The sequence below is a fragment of the Mastigoproctus giganteus genome, chromosome 11 (genome assembly GCF_048544385.1).
Source record: "Mastigoproctus giganteus isolate SK-2022 chromosome 11, ASM4854438v1, whole genome shotgun sequence".
NCBI classification, from domain to species: Eukaryota; Metazoa; Arthropoda; class Arachnida; order Uropygi; family Thelyphonidae; genus Mastigoproctus; species Mastigoproctus giganteus.
In genome coordinates this window covers 93,004,712-93,032,602 of record NC_143585.1, presented here as the reverse complement: position 1 = coordinate 93,032,602, position 27,891 = coordinate 93,004,712, and the positions used below count along the sequence as shown (strand labels likewise).

The window sequence follows — 27,891 nt, the reverse complement described above, 5'->3', positions numbered from 1 at the left end:
GATATATAGGAATTTTGTTAGCAGGGAAAAGGAGGTGATTGTCCGTCTGTATAAGGCAATGGTCAGGCCACGCCTTGAGTACTGCGTACAGGTCTGGAGGCCTCATTTTAGGAAGGATGTACATTTGCTTGAGCATGTACAGAGAAGGGCAACAAGATTGGTGAGGGGAATGAAGGGATCCTCTTACCAAGAGAGAGAGAGAGAGAGGCTTAAGTTCTACAAATTGCAGTGGCTGGAAACTAGGCACCTGCGTGGTGATCTGATTGAGGTGTATAAGGCCTTGAATGGGTTGAGCACACTGAATTCTGATGAGATCCTTCCACTTGTTCAGATTGCGAACCTAAGGGGGCATAAATTCAAATTAAGAAAAGACAGATGTAGAATAGATGTGCGGAAATTTGCCTTTAGCCAGCAGGTGGTTAATTGCTGGAACAAACTTCCATCTGTCATTGTGGAAGTTGATAAGTTAAATAAATTTAAGGAGGAACTGGACAGGCATTTGGAGGGAATGGTGTGATTTTTTTTTTGGCTGATGCTGCATAAGCTCATACACTTGCTTTCTTGTATCACATGCCACTACTACTATTACTATTGCTATTATTACAGTTCTGTGCTTTGTTGCCTTCCAATAATTTGGATTTATGTTGCCCTCCAAGAAGTTATAAAAGCAAACAGGTATACATGGTCTCTTTTAATAGTAATTCAGAAGAAATCAAAAACAAATACACTGAAATGAACTTCAACTAATAAAACACTAATACAGATCACACAGAAATAGCATTCTTGGATTTAATATAAATATTAATGAAAACAATTAAATTGAAATCAGATTATATGACAAAAAGGAAAAATTATAGCTTTGAAATAACAAATTTGACCCAATAGAAATCAAATATACCCACTAGGATGCAGAGGAATAAAATAATAAAGCAAATGATTAGAATGATTGGATGATTGTTTTCTACATCAGCATGTTCGGGAGGCAACTAGAGGGAGTAATACTCTTAATTTGATTATCAGTAGTGATTCTTCATGCATTAAGAATCTGCAGATAAACGAACCACTAGGTGGCAGTGATCACAGTGTTCTGAAGTGGGAATTACTCAAAGAGGTAACTACCATTAGGGATAAAGGGTAGGGGTATTGCTTTCGTAAAGGCGACTACGATGGACTGAGACAGTATTTAAATTCTATACAGTGGGATCAACTGATGATGTTACCAACAACAAATTCAAAATGGGAAGCATTCAAAGAACTTATCTTGGAAGCTACTAGGCTTTACATACCAACTAAGAAATATTGTTCAAGGTTTAGGCCTAAATGGATGTCAGATGAACTAATGAGGCATATGGCAGAGAAGAAAAATGCATGGGATACAAACAAATTAACACGTGACACAGAAGCCTATGATAGATACAAGTTGATCTGTAACCAAGTTACAAAGGAGGTTAGGCAGGCGAAGGCAGATTACGAGAGATCCTTGGCAAGGGATGCAAAGAAAAACAGCAAAGAGTTCTTTACTTATGTAAACTCTAGAAGGAAGGGGATGAATCAGATTGGTCCACTTGATATTGATGGGTCAACTGTTGATGACCCTGCTCAGGTAGCTAACAAACTAAATGAATATTTTGCATCGACATTCACACATGAGGAGTTATTTGGCGAGGGGAATGCCAGAGGTGTACTAAACTCTGGCAGTAAGCTAAAGAATCTTGTAATGACTGAGAGTAAAGTGGAGGAGAAATTGTTGAAGATAAACACAAGAAAGACACCTGGGGTGGATGAGATCTATCCAGTTATATTAAAGGAGGCAGCAAAGGAAGTAAGCAAACCCTTAGCCATAATTATGAGAGCTTCCTTGGACTCAGGGGAGGTACCCATGGACTGGAGATGTGCAAATGTGACCCCAATTCACAAGGGAGGATCAAAGGCTGACACAAGTAATTATAGACCTGTGAGTTTAACTTCTGTTCCAGGAAAATTAATGGAGGCACTGGTTAAAGAAGCACTGCAGGATCATCTAGACAAGACTTCAGTTATAGCTCGGACACAGCATGGTTTTGTTAAGGGGTAGTCTTGCCTGACCAATTTGATTGGATACTATGATGCAGTTACAAAAGAACTGGATGCAGGGAATAACTTTGATATTATATACTTGGATCTTAGAAAGGCTTTTGATACTGTTGCACATGGAAGACCTCTGCACAAATTGGAGCAGTGTGGCATTGGAGGCAAATTGCTGCTATGGATAAAGGGGTGGTTGAGGGGGAGAAGACAGAGAGTGGTAATCAATGGACACTGCTCATCGTGGACTAATGTTATTAGTGGAGTCCCTCAGGATTCAGTATTGTGTCCTTTATTGTTCTCTGTATTTATAAATGATATTGACGATGGTATATCGAGCTTAATGTCCAAGTTTGCAGACGATACGAAGGTTGGCAGGGTTGTCAAGGACACTACTGACACTATGCTGCTGCAACAGGATCTGGAAAGGTTGAGCAGATGGGCTGAGAGGTAGCAAATGAAGTTTAACATTGAAAAATGTAAAGTACTACATATGGGAAACAGCAACCCCAGAGCAACGTATCAACTCTGTGGTACTACACTGACAGTGGTAGAGAATGAAAGGGACCTGGGGGTGATTGTGCAGGCAGATATGAAGTTCTCTGAGCAGTGCAGACGGGCTGCAAGAGTAGCTCATGGTGTATTGTCAATGATATATAGGAATTTTTCTAGCAGGGATAAGGAGGTGATTATTCCCTTGTATAAGGCAATGGTCAGGCCACACCTAGAGTACTGTATACAGGTCTGGAGGCCTCATTTCAAGAAGGATGTAGAGCTGCTGGAACGAGTACAGAGAAGGGCAAGATTAGTGAATGGAACAAAGGGGTGCTCTTACGAAGAAAGGCTTAAGTTTTGCGAATTACAGTGTCCTAGTTGGAGACTAGGCACCAGCGAGGTGATCTGATAGAGGTGTACAAAGCCTTGAATGGTTTGATCATGCTCAATGCTGATGGGATTCTTCTTCTTGCTCAGAATAATCACCTGAGAGGGCATAAATTCAAATTGAGGAAAGACAGATGTAGGATAGATGTGCGGAAATTTGCCTTTAGCCAACGGGTGGTTGGTAGGTGGAACAGACTTCCATCCCTTGTCGTGGAAGTTGATAGCCTAAATAAGTTTAAGGCTCAGCTGGACAGGTATTTCGAACGAACAGAGGGGTGAAGTGGAAGTGGTTATTTTTTATTTATTTATTTTACTTTTTTTTTTTTTTTTTTTTGGCTGATGCTGCATAAGCTTGTTTTCTTGCATCAAATGCCTCTACTAATGCTAATGCTAATAATAAGGATTTGCAATAGTAACAAAAAAAGGGGGATATGAGGCATTGCACTCATTAAATGAAAAACTAAAGAAGAATGGAATACCAACCAACTTCATTAGATTTTACTTAAATAATGTGCTCATTAATAACAGAGTAAAAACCCTACTAAAATATAGAATATCGTCTAAATAACAGATTCAAGTGCAAGGTAGCCAATTTATGTATATAAATCAATTTCACAGCTACTGGTTACTTCTTTTCTCTATATCATGTAAAGAGAACAACCTCCAGGTAGAGTAATTCAGTATAGGCTGTTAGATGTACAGGCACTCCCTGACTTACGTAATACTCAACTTTATGTAAATTTTTGCTGTCAGATACAAAACTTAATGCACTGCACTTTCATCGCTTTCATATATTCAGTTATAAGAATCAATTTTGAATGGCTTTGTTGATATTTTTCTAAAGAACATTTCTGGAGATCACAACATAAAACAATAAAAACAATTTGCACTTTCCGGTTTATTGGGCTTTTCTGTTAGTGCATCTAATTATAAATGGGTAGTAAAATTATAAATGGGTAGTAAAAGTGATGCGATAATCCTGATAACTGGAATTGTGTGGGTTTTTAAGTTATTATTGTAAAATGTGTTTCCCTTTACTGAAATCTTCAATCATATAATAAACATAAATAAATTTTCATAACCTTCTCTACATTCCTATTTACTTATTACAATGATGAATGGAAAGCAATCAATGGAAAGTGCAAGTAGTGGCAGTGACAAGAAATGAAACAAAATTGATTTAGAAATGATCAGAAAAGTTGAAAATGATTAAGAAGTAAGAAGCAGGACAACGTTTGTCATCTATTGCATGGGAATTAGGTGTCGCTGTTTCAACAGTGAATACTATTTCAAAGGACAGTGCATGTATAAAAGAACATGTTAAAGGATCAAGGCATTTAAGATCAACAGTGATCACAAAACAGCAGGTGCCTACGTAGCCAGGTGGGAAGGAGCAGCAGTGAGTAGCACGCGCTTCTTGAATAGACCTGGGTTCAAGCCCGTCACCACCAAATATGGAGGATGCGGAAAGGTCAGGGAATGATCACCACATTTCCTGGAGCAATATGGCCTCAGTTGCTAATGCTCCTAAAAACCAAAACAACAAAACAGCATTCTGGTGCTATATCGAAGATGGAAAAGGGCACAATTAATAACATGGATGGAAAATCAGATCCAGAAGCAAGTGCCCGCCCCAAGGCTAATGGCCATTCAAGCAAAAGCAACAAGTATTTATGAAGGTATTAAAGATGAGTATGGCAAACCCCAAGTCAAGTTCGTGGCAAGCAACAGGTGGTTTAATAGGTTCATGCATCCTGCTGGTTTCCACAACGTTAAAGTATGCAGTGAAGTCGCCAGCGCCAATTCTGCAGCAGCAGAGAAATTTTGTGATGTGTTAGGAAAAACCTCAATCTAAATTTACACAGCCCTCAACCTCTGTAGTAGCATACTTATCAGCTGGAAACGTTAATTCTGGCAACAATGCTCAAAAGGTAAAAATTAGTAATGTTATGCCTGTGCCCTCCCTTTTTTTTGTAATTTTATAATTGCACATTTCTGTAATTTTCCCTACGCATGAAATGAAAAAAATTGAATAAATAATTTATTTACATGTTCATCAAACATTTCTTTTTCGCTTCAATCAAATTCAGCAAGCATAGTTGCGAGTGCAGCATAAGCATTTAGGGAAATCCTGACTTGTGCAAAACTTGACTTACGCAGAGTTCCAAAGAACACAACCCTCTCGTAAGTCGGGGAGTGCCTGTATATATATATATTTTTTTTTTATGTCACCATTACTGGTTACGTTTTTCAATGTTACATGTAAAGTAAACATCCTCCAAGGAGCATAGCTTAATATAGGCCATTAAGTAAATAATAAAAAAAGGTGGAATAGGACCAGGTTATGTCTGCCAGGGGCAAAAGATGATGACATTGCAGAGCAGATATCATCTTTTAAGGGCACAAAGGGTGATATTGTTGTACACGTTGAGACTAATGATATTAAGAGTAAGAGATCTGTGGACTTATTAACAAGTACAGGTCAATGTTGAAAAAAAGTCACGAGTTAGGGTTAAATTTGAAAGAGTCTGCAATTTTGCCCAGACAAGACAGGAGGGAGTATATGATGAGAAATTTGTCAAGAAATTCTGCCCTGGAGAGATTGTGCAAGGTTCATGGGGTAGAATTTTTCTCAGAGTGGTCTGTGTTTGTTAACAGGAGAAATTGTTTCTACGGGGATAGGATACACTTAAATAGAAAGGATGCAAGAAAATTTGCTGATGCTCTCGAGGCAGTTTAGGTGGATCGGAAAACTGCTAGCTTTGGGGGGGGGGGATTCACAGACTAACAGATTAATGGTAACCACAGGCAGAGGTGAACATGATTCTTGCACTGCTTCTATTGGAATGAGCAGCAGCCTGCAAAGCAAGATACAGGTGACCCCCGCTTAACGCTGATCATTCGTTCCGGAAAAACACGTGACTACAGTCATAACTTAGCGCTAAGTGAATCCGCGCTAAGCGAGCGCCGCTTTCCCATAAGGTAACATATGTATTTGTGAGCTGCGGTCGGTGCCATAGGATATTTCCTAATCAATAATAAACGGTAATGAAAAGATGCACAAATGTCGGTCAAAATATTTAATATTCAAATATTTGCCCATATAAAATATTCTGCATTACATACGTATAATTATGTGGTAACTACTTGCGTCTCAAAAGTAAACAAAATTCCAATTAAAATAATGAATTTAATTGATTTAATTTAATGGATGAATTTAATCATGAAAAATGTGTGGATTTTGAGTTGAACTTTGGCCCTCTTCCAAATAAACTAAAAGGGGTATTCATTTTAAATGGCCCGCAGCGTTACCACCCAACAATAAAGTCAACCGATCCTTCGCCGCTTTGAAACTTGGCATGTTTTTTGTTCTTTCAATATGAAACTTCTTTTATGCATTCGTTTCCACAAAAGTCCTGCTTCATCTATGTTAAAAACTTGTTGAGAAGTATAACACATAATACCCCTCTTCAATAATTTTAACAAGTTCTTTTTTGAAAGTTTCGGCTCCTTAATCTGCACTAGCGGCTTCTCCCGGGATTTTAAATCTATTCTACCAGTTTTAAATGGTTCCACATTTTTTTTTAGGCGAGTTTTCTTCAGATCATCGTATTGGCTAATCTCTTTCTCTCTCTCTCTCTTTTTTTAATATTTAATTTAACTGAATTCTGCATTGGAATATTATCTTCAAAAAAATTAGTCTTTCCATTTCAATCCTAATAGCCGGTCTAGTCCTAGTTGCTTGCAGTGGAACAGCTATCTTTCCCGCTGCTAAAATTAATTCTTTATTTTTTCATAATTGTTCTTATAGTTAAATTTGCGAGTCCTAAATTATGGCACACATCCGCTTGTCGTTGACCGGAATCGATTCGCTTCAAAACGTCTAATTTAATTTTCAAATTCAGTCTTTTTCTTACATTTATAGTCTTCATACTGCGCCCAGACGTTGTTGCATTTTCATTCCTGTCGGTCATTATTAGCTCTTCGAAAATATAACTGCGTTGGTTGAATTAATTATGATACAATGTTCAAGTAAACTGTCCGTTACGCACGATGTCTAATACTGTACTGAGTGATGACTAGACTTCGGATAAATGCATATAACGCAAATATTACAAGCAATATATTTGATCATTTTTTAAAATGTTGATCTCGGAACTACGTAACAAGTGACTGTACTTAAATTAGCGTGAGAGAAAATTTCACTGAGCGTGGGAAAATTGCTCAAGTCGGCGTGGGAAACGTTTTAATGCTGTTTTGCTATTCATTTTCAAGCTATCGACTCCATCAAATGAAACGATTTCGTTAAATATGTCAAAAATGTAATCTGTAAAAGAGCATTATAGTGATCTGTGACAGCGTTATAGTCAGATACGGGTTATAATATAAGAACAGCGTTATAGCGAATCAGCGTAAAGCGAACCGCGTTATAACGGGGGCCTGCTGTACTGGGAATTTCAACGGCTGCTGGGAGTCATAACGGAATAATTAAATACATGGGTGTGGTAGGGTAACTAAGAGTAAGAATAGTTGTATGTATACATGCATGTACACCAATGCTAGGAGTATAGTAAATAAATTTGAAGAATTTGAACTGCTGGTCAAGACATAAAAAGCAGATATTGTTGAGAAATCAGAGACATGGTGCCACACGGACATAAGCAGTGCACAATTGGAATTTGGGGAGTACAATGTGTACAGAAAGGAATGACAGGGCAGGAAAGGATTATGCTGTTAGTTAAAAAACATACAAAATCTAAGGAAGTGCATCCAATTGATATTGGAGGACAATGCAATGTTGAGTCAGTTTGGTACGATATAAGCACTGGAAAAAGGAAAATGAGAGTAGACGGGTGTTATAGGCGTAATGAATCTGATGAGTATAATGAGCAATTGTGCATAGAAACAGAGTGGGCCAGTAAATGAGAATGTGTTATAATGAGGATGTTAACTTTCCAGATATTGACTGGAGCTTGTGGGTTGGTCAATTGCACACTAGCAAGACTTTTGTGTATTTATTGGATTACTGTTTTCTACAGCAACATGTTGAAGAGGCAATGAGAGGGAGCAATACCCTTGATCTGATTATCAGAAGTGATTCTTCATGGGCTAATAATCTGCAGATAAAGGAACCACTAGATGGCAGTGATCACCGTGTACTGATTTGGGATTTACTTAAAGATGTAACTACCATCAGGGGTAAGGGGAAGGGTTTTTGCTTTCATAAAGGTGATTACAGTGGTCTTAGACAGTTTTTAAATTCTGTCCAGCGGGATCAACTGATGATGTTACCAACGGTGAATTCTAAATGGGAAGCCTTCAGGGACTTTTCATACCTACTAAGAAATACTGTTCAAAGTTTAGGTCTAAATGGATATCAGATGAATTAATGCGGCTCGTGGCAGAGAAGAAAAATGCATGGGATGCATGTAAATTATCAGGCGACACAGAAGCCTAGGGCAGATATAAGCTTGTCTGTAATCAATTCATAAAGGAGGTTAGGCAGTCGAAAGCAGATTACGAGAAATATTTGGCAAAGGATGCAAAGAAAAACAGCAAAGACTTCTTTACTTATATAAAGGGGATGAATCTGATTGGTCCACTTGGTTTGACTGTAGATGATCGTTCTCAGATAGTTGCCAAACTAAATAAGTATTTTGCATCTGTATTCACACATGAGGAGTTATTCAAGGAGGACAGGGCCAGATATTTATCAAACTCTAACAGGGAGCTAAGTGATTTTTGTAATAACTGAGAGCAAAGTGAAGGAGAAATTGTTGAAATTAAATATAAGGAAGGCACCTGGAGTGGATGGGATCTATCCAGTTATACGCTGGTGTGCAAAATTTAAGGACAAGTCAGGTTTTCACTTATAGCTTTTCATAGGAGTGGCCTGGATATAGGAAAAGTATACCAAAGGAACCTCGTGAGGTACAGAAATGATGAAGGAAACAACACCGACACAACAACGGAAACAAAACGGTACAGAGGGACTTTATTAAAAAATGGCAACATAGCACTGGCTGCCAAGATGCATCACTGCCAAAGATGGAACAAAGGGAACAGGTGGTCCTCAGTAGGAGATATGGACACCCTTAATGTCGATGCAGGCTTTGCACTGCCTGTCCATACTTAGAACAATGTTGTTAAGTTCTTGCGGTAACATCGTCCATTCCTCTGTCAGCACCATCTTCAGCTGGTGAACATTTTCTGGTGGGTGTGGACGTGCCGCTAGGTGTCACCCAAGAGCATCACATATGTGTTTGATGAGATTTAGTTTGGTGGAATGGGCAGGCCAATCCATACGAACAATATCTTCACTTTCCAAAAGCATATCAACAGCTGCAGTGCGATGGGTTGTGGTGTTATCATCCATAAACACAAACTCGGGGTCAATGGCACTTCGGAACAGATGTACACGGGTAAGGATTACCTCAGTACAGCAGCGTTCACCGGTTACAGTACCGCCTTCCAGTATCTGGAGTTGTGTACATCCATCCAAGATAACGCCTCCCCAGACGAGAACACCTCAACCGCCATATCGATCCCTTTCAGTGATGTTTGCGGGTTGATACCATTTGCAAACCTCTCGCCAGATTAGCTGATGTTCAGAATTGCTGCTAGACTGAATCTACTCTCATCAGTAGATTCAGTCAACACTTTAGAAATAGTGGTGGTCCTTAAGTTTTGCACATCAGTGTATTAAAGGAGGCAGCAAAGGAAGTAAGCAAAACCCTTAGCCATAAATATGAAAGCGTCCTTGCACTCAGGGGAGATCCCCATGGACTGGAGGAGTGAAAAATGTGTCCCCAATTCACAAAGGGGATCACAGAGTAACATGGGTAATTACAACCCTGTTAGTCTAACTTCTGTTCCAAAGAAAATAATGGAGTTACTGGTTAAGGAAGCGATGCAGGATCATCTAGACAAGACTGCAGTTATAGTTAAGACACAGCATGGGTTTGTTAAGGTGGATGTCTTGTGTGACAAATTTGATAGGATATTATGATGTGGTTACAATGGAACTGGATGCAAAAAATAATTCTGATATCATATACTTGGATTTCAGGAAAGCTTTTGATACCGTGGTGCGTGGAAGACTACTGTACAAATTTGAGCAGTGTGGCATTAAGGGCAAGTTGCTACAATGGATAAAAGGATAGTTGGGTGGAAGAAGACAGAGAGTGGTTATCAATGGACACTGCTCTTCGTGGACTAATGTTATTAGTAAAGTCCCCCAGAGTTCGGTGTTGGGCCCTTGTTGTTTTTGGTATTTATCAAAGATATTGATGAAGGTATATCAGGGTTAATGTCTTAAGTTTACAGATGTTACAAAGATTGGTCGGGTTGTTAATGACAGTTATGATAGTACGCTACTGCAACAGGATCTGGAAAAGTTGAGCAGATAGGCTGAGAAGCGGCAAATGAAGTTGAACATTGACAAATGTAAAGTACTGCATATGGGTAGCAGTAACCCCAGAGTAATGTATCAACTGGGTGGTACTACACTCAGGGTAGTGGAGAATGAAAAGGACCTGGGGGTAATTGTGCAGTCAGATATGAAGTTCTCTGGGCAGTGCAAAAAGGCTGCAAGAGTAACTCATGGTGCCTTGTCAATGATATACAGGAATTTTGTTGGCAGGAATAAGGAGATGATTGTCCACTTGTATAAGGCAATGATCAGGACATACCTTGAGTACTGTGTACAGGTCTGGAGTCCTCATTTTAGGAAAGATGTAGAGCTGCTGGAATAAGTAAATAAGTACAGAGAAGGGCAATGGGAGCAGTGAGTGGAACAAAGGGTTGGCGTTACCAAGTAACTAACTGAGGTGTATAAGGCCTTGAATGGATTGAGCAAGCTCAGTGCTAATGGGATTCTTCCTCTTGTTCAGAATACTTACCTGAGAGGACATAAATTCAAATTGAGGAAAGACAATTCTAGAATAGATGTGCAGAAATTTGCCTTTAGCCAGCAGGTGGCTGATAGAACAAACTTCCAACAGTTGTAGTGGAGGTCAGCAACTTTAATAAGTTCAAGGCAGAACTAGACAACATTTGGAGTGAATGGATGGGTGTTTTTTTTTTTTTTTTGGCTGATGCTATATATGCTTGCTTTTTTGCATCATATGCGCTACTAATGCTAAAGCTAAAAATGTGTGTGTGTGTGTGTGTGTGTGTGTGCGCGCGCGCGCACGCGTGCACGTACGCACACACACGTACATATATTAGTTGAAATCATGGGATCTTCAGCATCAGGTACTTCTTTTATTACTTTTCATTATTTTTTTTTTATGTTTATTTTTCTTGTACCTTTCCGGTATTTTCATAGTTTCAATTCCTGTTTTGTTAGCTCATTACCTTACTCTCATTACCTTACTTTTGTTAGCTCTTCCTTACTTTCCACCATCCCATTATGGTGATTGGGTCCATTCTGCTAAAATTTGCAGTGTCCCTGGTCCAAAAACCATTTAAATAAATTTTTTGTAACTTTCCTCTACAACCTCTTATTACATTTAACCCCAGAGGCTCACATCTGATGAGTATAGGCTTGGCATACCCAGGGTCCTGAGCTGAATATCATCATTCTTCTCTTTCTTGGTGATTCCTTTCTACTTCTGTCTGTCTCTTTCTCACTCTCAGGGTAACTCGGGATTTTTTCTTGGCTGGTGCAGCATAAGCCTCAGGCTTCCTTGCACTATATGACTAATAATAATAATAATAATAATAGCATTTTTTAGCATTTTTTTTTTAGCATTAGTAGAGGCATTTGATGCAAGAAAGCAAGCTTATGCAGCATCAGTCAAAAAATAAAAAATAAAGTAAAATAAATAAATAAAAAATAACCACTTCCACTTCACCCCTCTGTTCGTTCGAAATACCTGTCCAGCTGAGCCTTAAACTTATTTAGGCTATCAACTTCCACGACAAGGGATGGAAGTCTGTTCCACCTACCAACCACACGCTGGCTAAAGGCAAATTTCCACACATCTATCCTACATCTGTCTTTCCTCAATTTGAACTTATACCCTCTCAGGTGATTATTCTGAGCAAGAGGAAGAATCCCATCAGCATTGAGCATGCTCAAACCATTCAAGGCTTTGTACACCTCTATCAGATCACTTCGCTGGTGCCTAGTCTCCAGACACTGTAATTCGGAAAACTTAAGCCTTTCTTCGTAAGAGCACCCCTTTGTTCCATTCACTAATCTTGTTGCTCTTCTCTGTACTCGTTCCAGCAGCTCTACATCCTTCTTGAAATGAGGCCTCTAGGCCTGTATACAGTACTCTAGGTGTGGCCTGACCATTGCCATATACAAGGGAATAATCATCTCCTTATCCCTGCTAGAAAAATTCCTATATATCATTGACAATACACTATGAGCTACTCTTGCAGCCTGTCTGCACTGCTCAGAGAACTTCATATCTGCCTGCACAACCACCCCCAGGTCCCTTTCATTCTCTACCACTGTCAGCGTAGTACCACAGATTTGATACGTTGCTCTGGGGTTGCTGTTTCCCATATGTAGTACTTTACATTTGTCAATGTTAAACTTCATTTGCCGCCTCTCAGCCCGTCTGCTCAACCTTTCCAGATCCTGTTGCAGCAGCATAGTGTCAGTAGTGTCCTTGACAACCCTGCCAACCTTCGTATCGTCTGCAAACTTGGACATTAAGCTCGATATACCATCATCAATATCATTTATAAATACAGAGAACAATAAAGGACACAATACTGAACCCTGAGGGACTCCACTAATAACATTAGTCCACGATGAGCAGTGTCCATTGATTACCACTCTCTGTCTTCTCCCCCTCAACCACCCCTTTATCCATAGCAGCAATTTGCCTCCAATGCCACACTGCTCCAATTTGTGCAGAAGTCTTCCATGTGCAACAGTATCAAAAGCCTTTCTAAGATCCAAGTATATAATATCAAAGTTATTCCCTGCTTCCAGTTCTTTTGTGACTGCATCATAGTATCAAATCAAATTGGTCAGGCAAGCCTTCCCCTTAACAAAACCATGCTGTGTCCGAGCTATAACTGAAGTCTTGTCTAGATGATCCTGCAGTGCTTCTTTAACCAGTGCCTCCATTAAGTTTCCAGGAACAGAAGTTAAACTCACAGGTCTATAATTACTTGTGTCAGCCTTTGATCCTTCCTTGTGAATTGGGGTCACATTTGCACATCCAGTCCATGGGTACCTCCCCTGAGTCCAAGGAAGCTCTCATAATTATGGCTAAGGGTTTGCTTACTTCCTTTGCTGCCTCCTTTGATATAACTGGATAGGTCCCATCCACCCTGGGTGCCTTTTTTATGTTTATCTTCAACAATTTCTTCTCCACTCTCCTCTCAGTTATTACAAAATCATCTAGCTCACCGTCAGAGTTTAACTCACCTCTGGCATTCCCCTCCCTGAATAACTCCTCATGGGTGAATGTAGATGCAAAATACTCATTTAGTTTGTTAGCCACCTGAGCAGGATCATGAACAGTTGAACCATCAATATCCAGTGGACCAATCTGATTCATCCCTTTCTTTCTAGAGTTTACATAGGTAAAGAACTCTTTGTTGTTTTTCTTTGTATCCTTTGCCAAAGATTTCTCATAATCTGCCTTTGCCTGCCTAATCTACTTTGTGGCTTGGTTATAGACCAGCTTATATCTATCATAGGCTTCCATGTCACCCATTAATTTATATGTATTCCATGCATTTTTCTTCTCTGCCACATGTCTCATTAATTCATCTGAAATCCATTTAGGCCTAAACCTTGAACAATATTTCTTAGTTGGTATATAAAGCCTAGTAGCTTCCAAAATAAATTCTTTGAATGCTTCCCATTTTGAATTTGCTGTTGGTAACATCATCAGCTGGTCCCACTGTATAGAATTTAAATACTGTGTCAGACCACCGCAGTCACCTTTACGAAAGCAAAAACCTTCCCTTTACCCCTGATGGTAGTTACCTCTTTGAGTAAATTCTACTTCAGCACACTGTGATCACTGCCACCTAGTGGTTCCTTTATTTGCAGATTCTTAATGCATGAAGAATCACTACTGATAATCAGATCAAGAGTAGTACTCCCTCTAGTTGCCTCCTGATGTAGAAAACAATCATCCAATAAATCCACAAAAAGTAGTTCATTAAGTATTTTTTATTACTACAAAAAAACACAGAATCATCCACAGAAAAGAAGGGGACCAGTTCTCATTCTCGTCTGTGTCTGTACCATGAGAAAAATGTCTTGTGCTAGAAGATTTTTTAATTAAGTCTAAAACCAAGGAATTTGCCAGATTCCTTTCATAAATTTAAATCTCTTACCAGATCATTGAGTTCATGTTATGAAAACAGTTGAGGGCTGGACTCAATGTCTCCAGGTTGTGAAGACTTTTATTTCATCTTCAGAAGCTTCACTTTCAGCTCTCTCTCTGCAGCTACCTTGTCCAATATAAGTGAAGGCCATGGAATTGACAAGTTATTGCCCCTTATCGGACTGATATAATGATAGATGGAATATTAGGATATACAATGCCCTTCTTACTCTTTACATTATATCCCTCTACATTAACTAATCAAAAATAACAGTTATCAGTGTTTTGTAAGCTCCCACAAATCATGTGAATTGCAAATAGCATAGTCTTCTTTTTACCATTTTTCTATAATCTCAATCACAAGTTCAGCAAACTTTATATGGAGTCCATCATTTATCTTGCTCACCAAGTTTCACTCCAAAATAAGCATAAACCCATACCAACCATAATTCAGCCTGCGATTGACGGAGTCCCGATCCCCTGCGTTGAAAAGCAAAGAGATCTGGGTGTAATCTTCGACAGAAAATTACGATTCCATCACCATATAGAAGAACTCTGTGCTAAATTCAACAAGAAACGGTGGGTGGCCAAGCAGCACTTGCTACACATTCACAACAGAAACCTGATAAAAATGTATATCAGGATGATGATTTTTGGAAGTGTACTGTATGGAGTAGAGTTGTGGGGGCTCAGCTGCAGACACCACAATTAAACCATTAAAAGCCGTTGAATACTGGCTCCTGAAGTGGGCAACGTGGAAGTGTCATCTCCCACCACAGCAGCGCACAACACCGATGGCCAACGCGCTGAATTTAACCAGGTTTTTAGCATTAATGCACGAGAGAAGACTCATCTTCACCGTAAAAATGATTGCCGGAAGAGTCTCAGCACCCAACGTTTGGGACATCGTGTGCTGGCGGATTCCCCAACCAGGTCTCCGCTCCACTCCCAAGCTTTTTGCTCTTCCTTCGAGACTACATTTGAAAGATCGGTTCCTCCCTTATCAGAAGCTCCATCTGGTTCAATCCCTGGATGCTGACTTATTTAAAATCATAGATGATAAAAAGTATAGACGGATCATCCTAGATCTGCACGTGGTCTCCAGAACTACCAACTGATCTCAGATCGTTATGGCAGGGCAAGAGACTCTCAGAAAACTGGACTTGAGGAAAATCTTTTGTTATCACAATTTGTTATTTTTGTTATTTTGTATTAGTTTTCCTTTCAAGTCAATGTTATCTGCTATGAGTACTTTTTTTTATTTATTTTTTATTATATAATTTGCTTATAATTAATCTTTACAATTCCTTTATTATCTCTGCCGTTTGTTAACCCCTGGCATGGTGCCATGAAGGGTATTGTATAGTCGTGGTACCTGCGTGTACCGGTGAACTGTACAATAAAGATCTTATTTATAATACACATTTTTTTTATATATTCTGTAATATCTTTTCTTTGCTTGAGGACTACATAACTTCCACAAATATAACAAAATAAGTTTGGATTGGTGAAACACTTGCATGAAGACACTTTACTTCATGCAAGTGCTGGGGCAAAGTGCCTACCTGGCAACCCAAAGGTCGCGGGTTCGAATCCCACCTCGGGCTTGGATCAAAGTACTGCAAAATCCTTGGGAGGTGCATTATGCCCACAGAAGCCGATGTGCCAATAACTACAAAAAAAAAAAAAAAAAAAAAGCAAGTGCTGGCAACACTGCCTTCAGTCATTTATTTCTCAAGAAAACAAATGACTGAAGGTACTGCTGCCGACATGTGAAGATTTAGTTCTACTAAATCTTCTTAGATAGAGATTTACAAATTCCCAGCAAATACACTCAATAATACAACTCATGACATCAACTGAAGTGATTTGTAAAAATCACAGCACATGATAGAAAAAAAAAAAAAAAAAAAAAAACATTTCTGAAATCAGGTAAAAAACTGAGTTAAAAACAGCTATTAGTTTACAAACATTAAAAACCATGCAGATTGGTGTAATTTGTGATTTATAAGTTATAACAAAAAATAAGCAAAAAAAAGCAACAAAATTTTTATGCGAGAATTGAGAACATTTCATTTCTGTGACTCTACCACATTGCCATTCATTCCTCAAATCAGTGCATGGAAATAAACTTTCAACTACAATGCATAGCATATAGATAGTATACGTGATATGTAGTTGGCTAGAAGTTGGGAATGAGCGTAGCCTGTGCGGACGTAGATTTTTGCCGCTCCTGGAACAGAGACGTTTTTTCTGATTTATTTTCTGTTTTATTAGCTTAAATTGGCATGTTAACTTATTTTCTAGAGTAGCTTTATATTCCTATTTACGATACTTAGTTTAAAGTAACTTAGATAGAGATTTTGTAGGTATTACTTAGTATCGGAAAGGGTATCAAATCCACGTGTTTACCATTCGTGAATTGCCGCCATTGCTACGCGATACAAAATATCTCGAACTAGATAGCATAAGCTTAATATAGTATAGTATAGTACATAATATTGTCAATTAATCAGATAATTAATCTTGTTGAACTTCATTGACAATTAAATTGTACTTTTAACTATACATATAACGACTTGGTTACGTAACATAAATAATTAGTAAAAAATAAATAAGTAACACTTAACTTGATACGGAAGTTATATAAAGGGATTTCGTAGATAACACTCGATACTGAAACATAAATATAGGGTTATAACAGTGTTGGGATATAAGTTTAGGGTTTTAATTTTGTACTGAAATTGAAATTTTATTGAAATTAAATCGAAATCATGACTCAGACCAGAGCAGCAAAGCAAAAGGCTCAAGCTAATGGGAGTGCTGTGGCTCAGGGGAGAACTGAGGTGGGCAGTTGCCCTCTGAATCACAGCCTATTAAAATGCACTACTTGCTTGATGTTTGTGGTGCACTCGAGTACGGGACATGATACTGCCATGGGGGATGTCTTTGTGTGTGCACGATGCAATGAGTGTAAGGAAATCAGGCGACAACTCAGTGTTGTTATGGGCCTATATGAGAGCTTGAAGGACAGGGTGGATGCCCTCGAAGGATTAAAAGTGAGGGCCAATCAAACTCTCAGCTGCCCACACCAATGCCAGAGCTTGCACTTGGTCATCACGCAACACAGTGGCAGCCCCCAAGGCAGAATGCGCTGGTCCCAAAGGAACTAGTAGTTGTTGGTGACTCTATTGTCAGGGAAATGGGAAACATGCTTTGTAAAAAGGATAGGTGGAACAGGACCAGGGTATGTCTGCCAGGGGCAAAGGTTGATGACGTTGTAGAGCGGATATCATCTTTTAAGGGCACAAAAGGTGATATAGTTGTACACGTTGCCACTAATGATATTAAGAGTAGGAGACCGGCGGAATTACTTAACAAGTACAGGTCACTGATGAAAAAAAGCCATGAATTAGGGTTGAATTTGAAAGTGTCTGCAATTCTGCCCAGACACGATAGGAGGGAGTATATGATAAGAGCCCTGTCGATCAGTTCGGCCCTGGAAAGATTGTGCAGGGCTCAAGGGGTAGAATTTTTTTCAGCCTGGTCTGTACTTGTTAACAGGAGAGACTGTTTCTACAGGGATGGGATACACTTAAAGAGAAAGGGTGCAAGAATGTTTGCTGATGCTATCAAGGCAGTGTTAGGTGGGTCAGAAAACTGCTAGACTGGGGGGGGATACAAGGACTAATAGATTAACCGTAGCCACTGGCAGAGGTGAAAGTGATTCTTGCACTGCTTCTATTGGAATGAGCTGCAGCCTGGAAAATAAGATGCAGAATATTTCGGAGACTACTGGGAATCATTGGGGTACAAGTAAACACATGGGTTGTGTTAGGGTAGCTAAGAAAAAGAACAGGTGCATGTATACTTGCGTGTACACAAATGCTAGGAGTTTAGTAAATAAATTTGATGAATTTGAGGTATTGCTCAAAACATCAAAGGCAGATATTGTGGGGATATCAGAGACGTGGTGTCACACAGATATAAGGAATGCAGAACTGGAATTTGGGGAGTACAATGCCTACAGAAAGGATAGACAGGATAGGTAAGGGAGGAGGGGTTATGCTATTAGTTAAGAAACACATAAAATCCAAGGAAGTGAAGCCAGTTGACATCACTGGACAGTGCAGTGTCGAGTCAGTTTGGTGTGACATAAGCATTGGGAGATCAAAATTGAGAGTAGGAGTGTGTTATAGGCCTAATGACTCTGATGAGTATAATAAGAAACTGTACAGGGCAATAGAGTGGGCCAGTAAATCAGAGAGTCTTATAATGGGGGATTTTATTTTCCCAGATATTGACTGGAATTTGGGGGCTGGTTACTCACACACTAGCAGGGCTTTTGTAGATTTATTGGATGATTGTTTCCTACATCAGCATGTTCGGGAGGCAACTAGAGGGAGTAATACTCTTGATTTGATTATCAGTAGTGATTCTTCATGCATTAAGAATCTGCAGGTAAATGAACCACTAGGTGGCAGTGATCACAGTGTGCTGAAGTGGGATTTACTCAAAGAGGTAACTACCATTAGGGGTAAAGGGAAGGGTTATTGCTTTCGTAAAGGCGACTACGATGGACTGAGACGGTATTTAAATTCTATACAGTGAGACCGACTGATGATGTTACCAACAGCAAATTCAAAATGGGAAGCATTCAAAGAACTTATCTTGGAAGCTACTAGGCTTTACATACCAACTAAGAAATATTGTTCAAGGTTTAGGCCTAAGTGGATGTCAGATGAACTAATGAGACATATGGCAGAGAAGAAAAATGCATGGGATACATACAAATTAACATGTGACACAGAAGCCTATGATAGATACAAGTTGATCTGTAACCAAGTTACAAAGGAGGTTAGGCAGGCGAAGGCAGATTACGAGAAATCTTTGGCAAGGGATGCAAAAAAAAACAGCAAAAAGTTCTTTACTTATGTAAACTCTAGAAGGAAGGGGATGAATCAGATTGGTCCACTTGATATCGATGGGTCAACTGTTGATGATCCTGCTCAGGTAGCTAACAAACTAAATGAACATTTTGCATCGACATTCACACATGAGGAGTTATTCAGGGAGGGGAATGCCAGAGGTGGCAGTAAGCTAGAGAATCTTGTAATAACTGAGAGTAAAGTGGAGGAGAAATTGTTGAAGATAAACACAAGAAAGGCGCCTGGGGTGGATGGGATTTATCCAGTTATATTAAAGGAGGAAGCAAAGGAAGTAAGCAAACCCTTAGCCATAATTATGAGAGCATCCTTGGACTCAAGGGAAGTACCCATGGACTGGAGATGTGCAAATGTGACCCCAATTCACAAAGGAGGATCAAAGGGCGACACAAGTAATTATAGACCTGTTAGTTTAACTTCTGTTCCCGGAAAATTAATGGAGGCACTGGTTAAAGAAGCACTGCAGGATCATCCAGACAAGACTTCAGTTATAGCTCGGACACAGCATGGTTTTGTTAAGGGGAAGTCTTGCCTGACCAATTTGATTGGATACTATGATGCAGTCACATAAGAACTGGATGCAGGGAATAACTTTGATATTATATACTTGGATCTTAGAAAGGCTTTTGATACTGTTGCACATGGAAGACTTCTGCACAAATTGGAGCAGTGTGGCATTGGAGGCAAATTGCTGCTATGGATAAAGGGGTGGTTGAGGGAGAGAAGACAGAGAGTGGTAATCAATGGACACTGCTCATCGTGGACTAACGTTATTAGTGGAGTCCCTCAGAGTTCAGTATTGGGTCCATTATTGTTTTCTGTATTTATAAATGATATTGATGATGGTATATCAAGCTTAATGTCCAAGTTTGCAGATGATACAAAGGTTGGCAGGGTTGTCAAGGACACTACTTACACTATGCTACTGCAACAGGATCTGGAAAGGTTGAGCAGATGGGCTGAGAGGTGGCAAATGAAGTTTAACATTACATTTGTCAAAGTACTACATATGGGAAACAGCAACCCCAGAGCAACGTATCAACTCTGTGGTACTACACTGACAGTGGTAGAGAATGAAAGGGATACCTGGGGGTGGTTTTGCAGGCAGATATGAAGTTTTCTGAGCAGTGCAGACAGGCTGCAAGAGTAGCTCATGGTGTATTGTCAATGATATATAGGAATTTTTCTAGCAGGGATAAGGAGGTGATTATTCCCTTGTATAAGGCAATGGTCAGGCCACACCTAGAGTACTGTATACAGGTCTGGAGGCCTCATTTCAAGAAGGATGTAGAGATGCTGGAACAAGTACAGAGAAGGGCAACGAGATTAGTGAATGGAACAAAGGGGTGCTCTTACGAAGAAAGGCTTAAGTTTTGCAAATTACAGTGTCTGGAGACTAGGCACCAGCGAGGTGATCTGACAGAGGTGTATAAAGCCTTGAATGGTTTGAGCATGCTCAATGCTGATGGGATTCTTCCTCTTGCTCAGAATAATCGCCTGAGAGGGCATAAATTCAAATTGAGGAAAGTTGTTGTTGTTGTTGTTATTTGGTTTTTAGGAGCATTAGCAACTAAGGCCATATTGCTCCGGGATATGCGGTGGTCATTCCCTGACCTTTCCGCATCCTCCGTATTTGGTGGTGACGGGCTCGAACCCCGGTCTAATCAAGAAGCGTGTGCTACGCACTGCTGCTCCTTCCCACCTGGCTACGGAGGCGCCAATTGAGGAAAGACAGAGGTAGGATAGACGTGAGGAAATTTGCCTTTAGCCAGAGGGTGATTGGTTGGTGGAACAGACTTCCATCCCTTGTCGTGGAAGTTGATAGCCTAAATAAGTTTAAGGCTCAGCTGGACAGGTATTCCGAACAAACAGAGGGGGGAAGTGGAAGTGGTTATTTTTATTTATTTATTTATTTTTTTTTTTTGGCTGATGCTGCATAAGCTTGCTTTCTTGCATCAAATACCTCTACTAATGCTAATGCTAATGTATGAAAATAATTAATAATAAGATGTGGTATCCAGATATTTATAAGATGTGGTATCCAGATATTTATAAGATGTGGTATCCAGATATTTATTAGATGTGGTATCCACTTCCAGAAGGAGTAACTGTGATAGAAAAAGGATACTAGAGAAAAAACAAACAGACCACAGAAATTTACATGGGACTTTGAAACCAAACTGTAAATTTGTTGATGAGCAACTGGAATAATTTCAACGTAGACAAGCACCAATAATCCATATTGCTTCAACAGTGCACAAGGAACTGTGAAATATGGGATATGGCAGCCATCATCCTATCTATAAATTCTCTCTGATATTAGGCTAGGTTTGCCACTTTTCACTCATTTGGAAGTATGGGTTTGAATCCCATCAGAGAGTGGAAGAGTTCCTAAAGCCTTTCACAGTCATCTGCAACTATCTGAGGTGGAAAGGCAATAAGGTTATTTTTTTTCCCTGTGAGTTATGTTTGTTATTTGGTTTTTAGGAGCATTAGCAACTAAGGCCATATTGCTCCGGGATATGCGGTGGTCATTCCCTGACCTTTCCGCATCCTCCATATTTGGTGGTGACAGGCTCGAACCCCGGTCTAATCAAGAAGCGTGTGCTACGCACTGCTGCTCCTTCCCACCTGGCTACGGAGGCGCCCCTGTGAGTTATACCAGGATTTTCATCTCACACATGAAGATGAACATACGCATCCACACAGACATAATGCATTATTGCAATATGGACAATGAAAGTGATGCACTGTAAAACAATCACCAACAGTCTATATATAAACCATTGGCCAAAACTCAGAAACAAAAATTATAGTCTGCTGAATCCGAATTTGCACTTTTTTTTATACATATGACAGTGGATACCTCATGTGTTACCCTTATTACACAAGTTACAGAATGTGGTATAATTGCAGGGTTCTAATAGCATGAACTAGGTATAGTAATATGCCTGAAAGATGACAATATGATGCCACATATTTAAGAAATTTATCAGATCACACGCACCTTTCACTGCTTCATATTTACTCCAAAAGAGATGGCTACTTTGAAAATGATAATGTAGTTATTCATTGTGCTAGATCTGTTAGCGATTTGAGGATCATGATGGTGAATTTAGTCATATTCTATAATCCTCCCAATCTCCAAATCTGAAGCCCACTGAAAATCTATGCAATGCTTTAAAACATGGAGTATGGGCATTGAGTCCACTTCCTTCACCATCAATGAAAAATTATTGCAGGAGCAATGGCATAAAATTACACTAGATACCTTTTGGCTACTAGATATATCCATGCCAAACACAAGCACATGAAAGTTCTACAACAAGGGAGCAGTTATTACTCTTCCAATTTTGTCCCGTCAACCCACCTCCATTATTCCCGTTCCAAAACCTGCAAAGGAAATACATGGTCAAGAACAAGTTCTGAAAATCAATTCTGAAAAGATTTTGTTGTTTCACACATATTATATCCATTACAACTTTAAAATAAACAGGTGAAGTGGCATAAATAGCTCCTTGGCTAAGAAAACCACTGTCCTAGAAAAGGTGGAGGTTTCTAAAATTTTGGCCAAGCAGTGTGTAAGATCCACTTTGCATGATTTTTCTCTTTCTAAATTCAAATACAGTTTCAGATCAGCAATTATTTAATAACACAATGGAAAGCAGCTTAATATTACACTGGAACCTGTTCAATGTTATCCCACTTGGGAAATTCTGGCTGTTTCTAAAAAATGTCTCATAGCTCAAATATTTTTCCCTACTTAAAAGGATCTCCCAAAAATCCATTAAAAAAATTTTAGGCATACATGGGATTTTACTCACGTAATGTGTTTTCAATGGTCTGCTCAAATTATCACTGCCATACCATTACGTGTACCAGAACCACCAAATTGTCTGCTACAAACTACAGTGACTAATTCATGGGACCAGGAACTCTAATCATTTCTGACAATCATGAACTCCATTTAAAATTCTAAATATCTGGTGAGCAATATATACATAATGGTCATTCAAGGTTCATGCACTTTTGTTCCTGGGAAAGCAGCAAATAATGCTGGCAAAAATGAAATCTGATGTGGGAATATAAGAATTGGATTTTCCTTCACCTCATATTAAAGGTGATGGACAAATAAAATGAGTGAAAAGTATTTTCGTTTTTTTGTTTTTACAGCTGATGTTGTATAAGCTTACTTCCTTCCATCATTTTGCTAAAACTAATACAGATAAGTATTAAATTTAAAGAATATATAATATTCAGTTCTACATAATAATAATGTCACATTTAAAAAAAAATAAAAATGAAACTTTCATGATACATTACCCACACTCTTTGTCATAGAGATTCAAAATAACTTTGCGACTTCTAGATGACTTGTTTTTCAGATCATCGTAAACAAAAATTCTAAGATGTCCTCCTTCTGCAGCAGCTAATTAGAGTTACAAAATATGGATCAGTAAAATCTTTCAAAAAGAGAATTATCAATCAATTGCAGAATAAATGCAACTTGTACAGTTAAATAATGAAAAACAAAAATCTGTTGTTTGCAATGATATACATTTCACCACTCTAAAAGTAGAAAACTTACTTTTCAAATGGTAGTTGAGCATTCTGGTCTCTTGTCAAAGCTGTTGGCTGCAACTTTTGTATACCTATCAAATTGGTCAGACAAGACTTCCCCTTAACAAACCCATGCTGTGTCCAAGCTATAACTGAAGTCTTGTCTAGATGGTCCTGCAATGCTTCTTTAACCAGTGCCTTCATTAATTTCCCTGGAACAGAAGTTAAATTAACAGGTCTGTAATTACCTGTCTCCCCCTTTGATCCTCCTTTGTGGATTGGAGTTTAATACACCTCTGGCATTCCTCTCCCTGAATAACTTCTCATGTGTGAATGTAGATGCAAAATATACATTTAGTTTGTTAGCTACCTGAACAGGATTATCAACAGTTGAACCATCGATATCAAGTGAACCAATCTGATTCATCCCCTTCCTTCTAGAATTTACATAAGTAAAGAACTCATTGCTGTTTTTCTTTGCATCCTTTGCCAAAGATTTCTCGTAATCTAACTTCGCCTGCCTAACCTCCTTTGTAACTTTGTAATGCAAAATATTCATTTAGTTTGTTAGCTACCTGAACAGGATTATCAACAGTTGAACCATCGATATCAAGTGAACCAATCTGATTCATCCCCTTCCTTCTAGAATTTACATAAGTAAAGAACTCATTGCTGTTTATCTTTGCATCCTTTGCCAAAGATTTCTCGTAATCTAACTTCGCCTGCCTAACCTCCTTTGTAACTTGGTTACAGACCAGCTTATATCTATCATAGGCTTCTGTGTCACCTGTTATTTTATATGTATCCCATGTATTTTTCTTCTCCATCATATGTCTAATTAGTTCATCTGACATTCATTTAGGCCTAAATCTTGAACAATATTTCTTAGTTGGTATGAAAAGCCTAGTTTCCAAGATTAATTCTTTGAATGCTTCCCATTTTGAATTTGCTGTTGGTAACATCATCAGTTGGTCCCACTGTATAGAATTTAAATACTGTCTCAGACCATCACAGTCACCTTTACGAAAGCAAAAACCCTTCCCTTTACCCTTGATGGTAGTTACCTCTTTGAATAAATCCCACTTCGGCACACTGTGATCACTGCCACCTAGTGGTTCCTTTATCTGCAGATTCTTAATGCATGAAGAATCACTACTGATAATCAGATCAAGAGTATTACTCCCTCTAATTGCCTCCCAAACATGCTGCTGTTGAAAACAATCATCCAATAAATCCACAAAAGCCTTGCTAGTGTTTGAGTGACCAACCCACAAATTCCAGTCAATCTCTGGGAAATTAAAATCCCCCATTATAAGACACTCTGATTTACTGGCCCACTCTATTTCTCTGCACAATTGCTCATTATACACTTCTTCTTCTTCTTCAGGCACTATCTTTTTGTTTCAACGCGAAAGCAATTCAAAAACCAATCCTTAAAGATTTTAGCTGTCATCCAGGCTTTTTTGCTCAATTTCCAATGAACTGGTAAGGAGTTTTTTGATATTCCTTTAAAAGCACATGGATTTTCTGATGTATAAATTAGAAGCTGTTTACACTTAAAGTCACCCTCTGCATTGCCACATAACAAAAGTGTTAACCTATCTTTTGCAGCTTTGAAACCTGGGGCAGTTTTCTTTTCTTCTGAAATGAATGTTTGGCTTGGCATACGATTCCAAAATAAGCCAGTTTCATCAGTATTAAACACTTGACTTGCTAGATAGCCCTCAGTCACAATAACATCCTTTAAAGTTTTCAGATATAAAGAAGCAGCTTCCATATCTGCACTGGCTGCCTCGCCTGTTAATTTTAGATTGTGAAAACTTTTGAGGTTTTTTAAAATTTTCAAACCGCCCCTTACTGGCCTGAAATTGGTCTGTATTGGTAGGAGCAGCTTCTTCTTCTTGTAAGTGATTAAAAATTTGCACAGCTGTAGCACGAATAATATCTGAACTAAGAGGCATTCTCTTCTGATTAAGATCTTCTATCCAGAAAGAAAGAAATTTTTCAGTTTTCTCTCTTAACAAATTTCTCACTTTTGTAGTACTTTTTGCAGCCAATGATGTGGAACAGATAACTGAACTTTTAATTTTCTCAGCATTTTCCCTCATTCGTCAAATGCTAGATTCATTTATGCTGTACTTCTTGGCCAATGTCACAACCTTTTCGCCATTTTCTAACTCCTTAACAATTTTTAATTTTTCCTCTAAATTAAATTTTTTTTGTTGTAGCTTTCTTCATTTTAGGCACTAATTAAACACACACTTTATATAGACAAGCAATATTAAATCAGCAAAGGCAATGCTTCCCGATAAAAACACTTTATGTTGTGTGAACCAGTGTCTGAACAGCTAACGTAGGATAACTGATGAAGGAGGTTCCCGAATGAGGAAGTTATTTCAAAAATAACCAGACAAATTCATTAACCAAATATAACCAAATGTAGCAATATTCATTGCTACATTTGGTTATAAGAATCAGTTGTGAATGCCTTTGTGATATTTTTCTAAAGTACATTTTTGGAGGTCATGACCATAAAACAATTTGCACCTTCCGGTTTATTGGGCTTTTCTGTTAGTGCAATCTAAACATAAATGGGTAATAAACTCGATCTTACCGAAAGCTGGAATTCTGTGGGATTTTATGTCATTATGGTGAAATGTGTTTCTCCTTCAATGAACTCTTCAGTCATGTAAAAAAACAAATTTTCAAAATCTGCTCTTCATTCCTATTTTTGAAACTTTGTAAACAAGGTAGCAAAACTCACTGTGCAATCTAAAATTTGAGTAGTAAATACGTGACTGCATAACAGCAAAACTGCACAATAAAAAACCATGCAAATCGAAGGATGACTGTACTTATCATTAGCTGTAACAATGATAAATGGCTGGAAGTCAAGAGAAGAATAAATTTCGGATGGATGGCATTCAGGAAATATATTCACATACTGAGGAGCAATATCCCAATTTGTCTGAATGTAAAATAATGAACCAATATATACTCCCCACCATGGCTTATGGAAGTGAAACTTAGGCACACACACCAAAAGAATGGAAGTGAAGCTGAAAACTACCCAGTGAAGAATGGAATGAATTATATTAGGAATCAGACTGTTGGATAAGAGAAACATATGGATTAGGCAGCAAACTAAAGTAAAGGACATTCTGAACAAAACTAAAGAACTGAAATGGACTTCGGCAGGACACATAGCTCAAAGACATGATGACAGATGGGCTAAGAAAATAACAGAATAGTACCTAAGAGGAGATAAAAGATAAAAGAAAACAATGGAGACAGACAGATGAAATTCAAGGGCAGTAAATGGATGGCCATTTCACAAAACAGAAGGAACTTAAAAGTTGCTGTTGAAGCCTTCATCCTGCAGTGAATTAAAAATGGCTGATGACGATGATCAGCTAGTGCCCTTGAAGAAATTTCTATTGAATCAACCATATCAATTGTCAATTTCAGCAATGAAAAAAAAAATTAATGTAACAAGCAAAGTATTCTTAATATTTACCTTCTGAATCTCCACATGAATCAACATCAACTTCTGTGATGCCAGCACTCCGTAAATGACTAACACCCACTATAATAAAACATTACGTGACAAGTTGATATTAGTGTACAGCATATAACAACAAAAATATAGTCAAGCAAAAAGCTTAAATATACCTCAAGTATTTAATACAGCAGATACTATATGGCCTTACATATAAATTGGGTAAATCAAGAATTACCTTGTCCATCTACGTTCAGAAGACAACAGAAGCTATATAACCTTAGATATAAATTTATTAAATCAAGAATTATTTTGTCCTTCTATGTTTGGAAGACAGCAAAATTTTAATATTCATGACACACTACCTTTAAACAAATAGCATAACCAAAAGGCTATTCTGCTATTTTTTTAAAATATTGACACCACTATGCTGGCTTGTTTCAAGACTTATTGGTCATTCAGCTGATAGCAGCCAGTCTCAATTAGTGAATGCCTAAAGACTTACATATAATACTACACCTCATTACTGGTAAGTGATAAAATAATCATGAACTGGTCAGTGAAAGTGCTTTATACTTGACTATGCTTGATGCATTCCAGCAGAACTCTCAGAGACATGATATATTTATAA

At 38.5% G+C, this 27,891-nt stretch overlaps 1 protein-coding gene across 1 annotated transcript in view; it reads right to left on the bottom strand.

Annotated features, from left to right (window-relative positions):
* The window catches only part of LOC150078263 (cytosol aminopeptidase-like), a 223,157-nt gene that overhangs the window by 144,320 nt on the left and 50,946 nt on the right, over window positions 1-27,891 (bottom strand). Inside the window, exons 5-6 of the mRNA XM_090385107.1 lie at window positions 27,279-27,347; window positions 23,525-23,630 (exon numbers count right to left, since the gene is read on the bottom strand). Of these exons, the coding sequence (XP_090241233.1) occupies window positions 23,525-23,630; window positions 27,279-27,347 (175 nt within the window). The remainder of the gene's footprint in view (window positions 1-23,524; window positions 23,631-27,278; window positions 27,348-27,891) is intronic.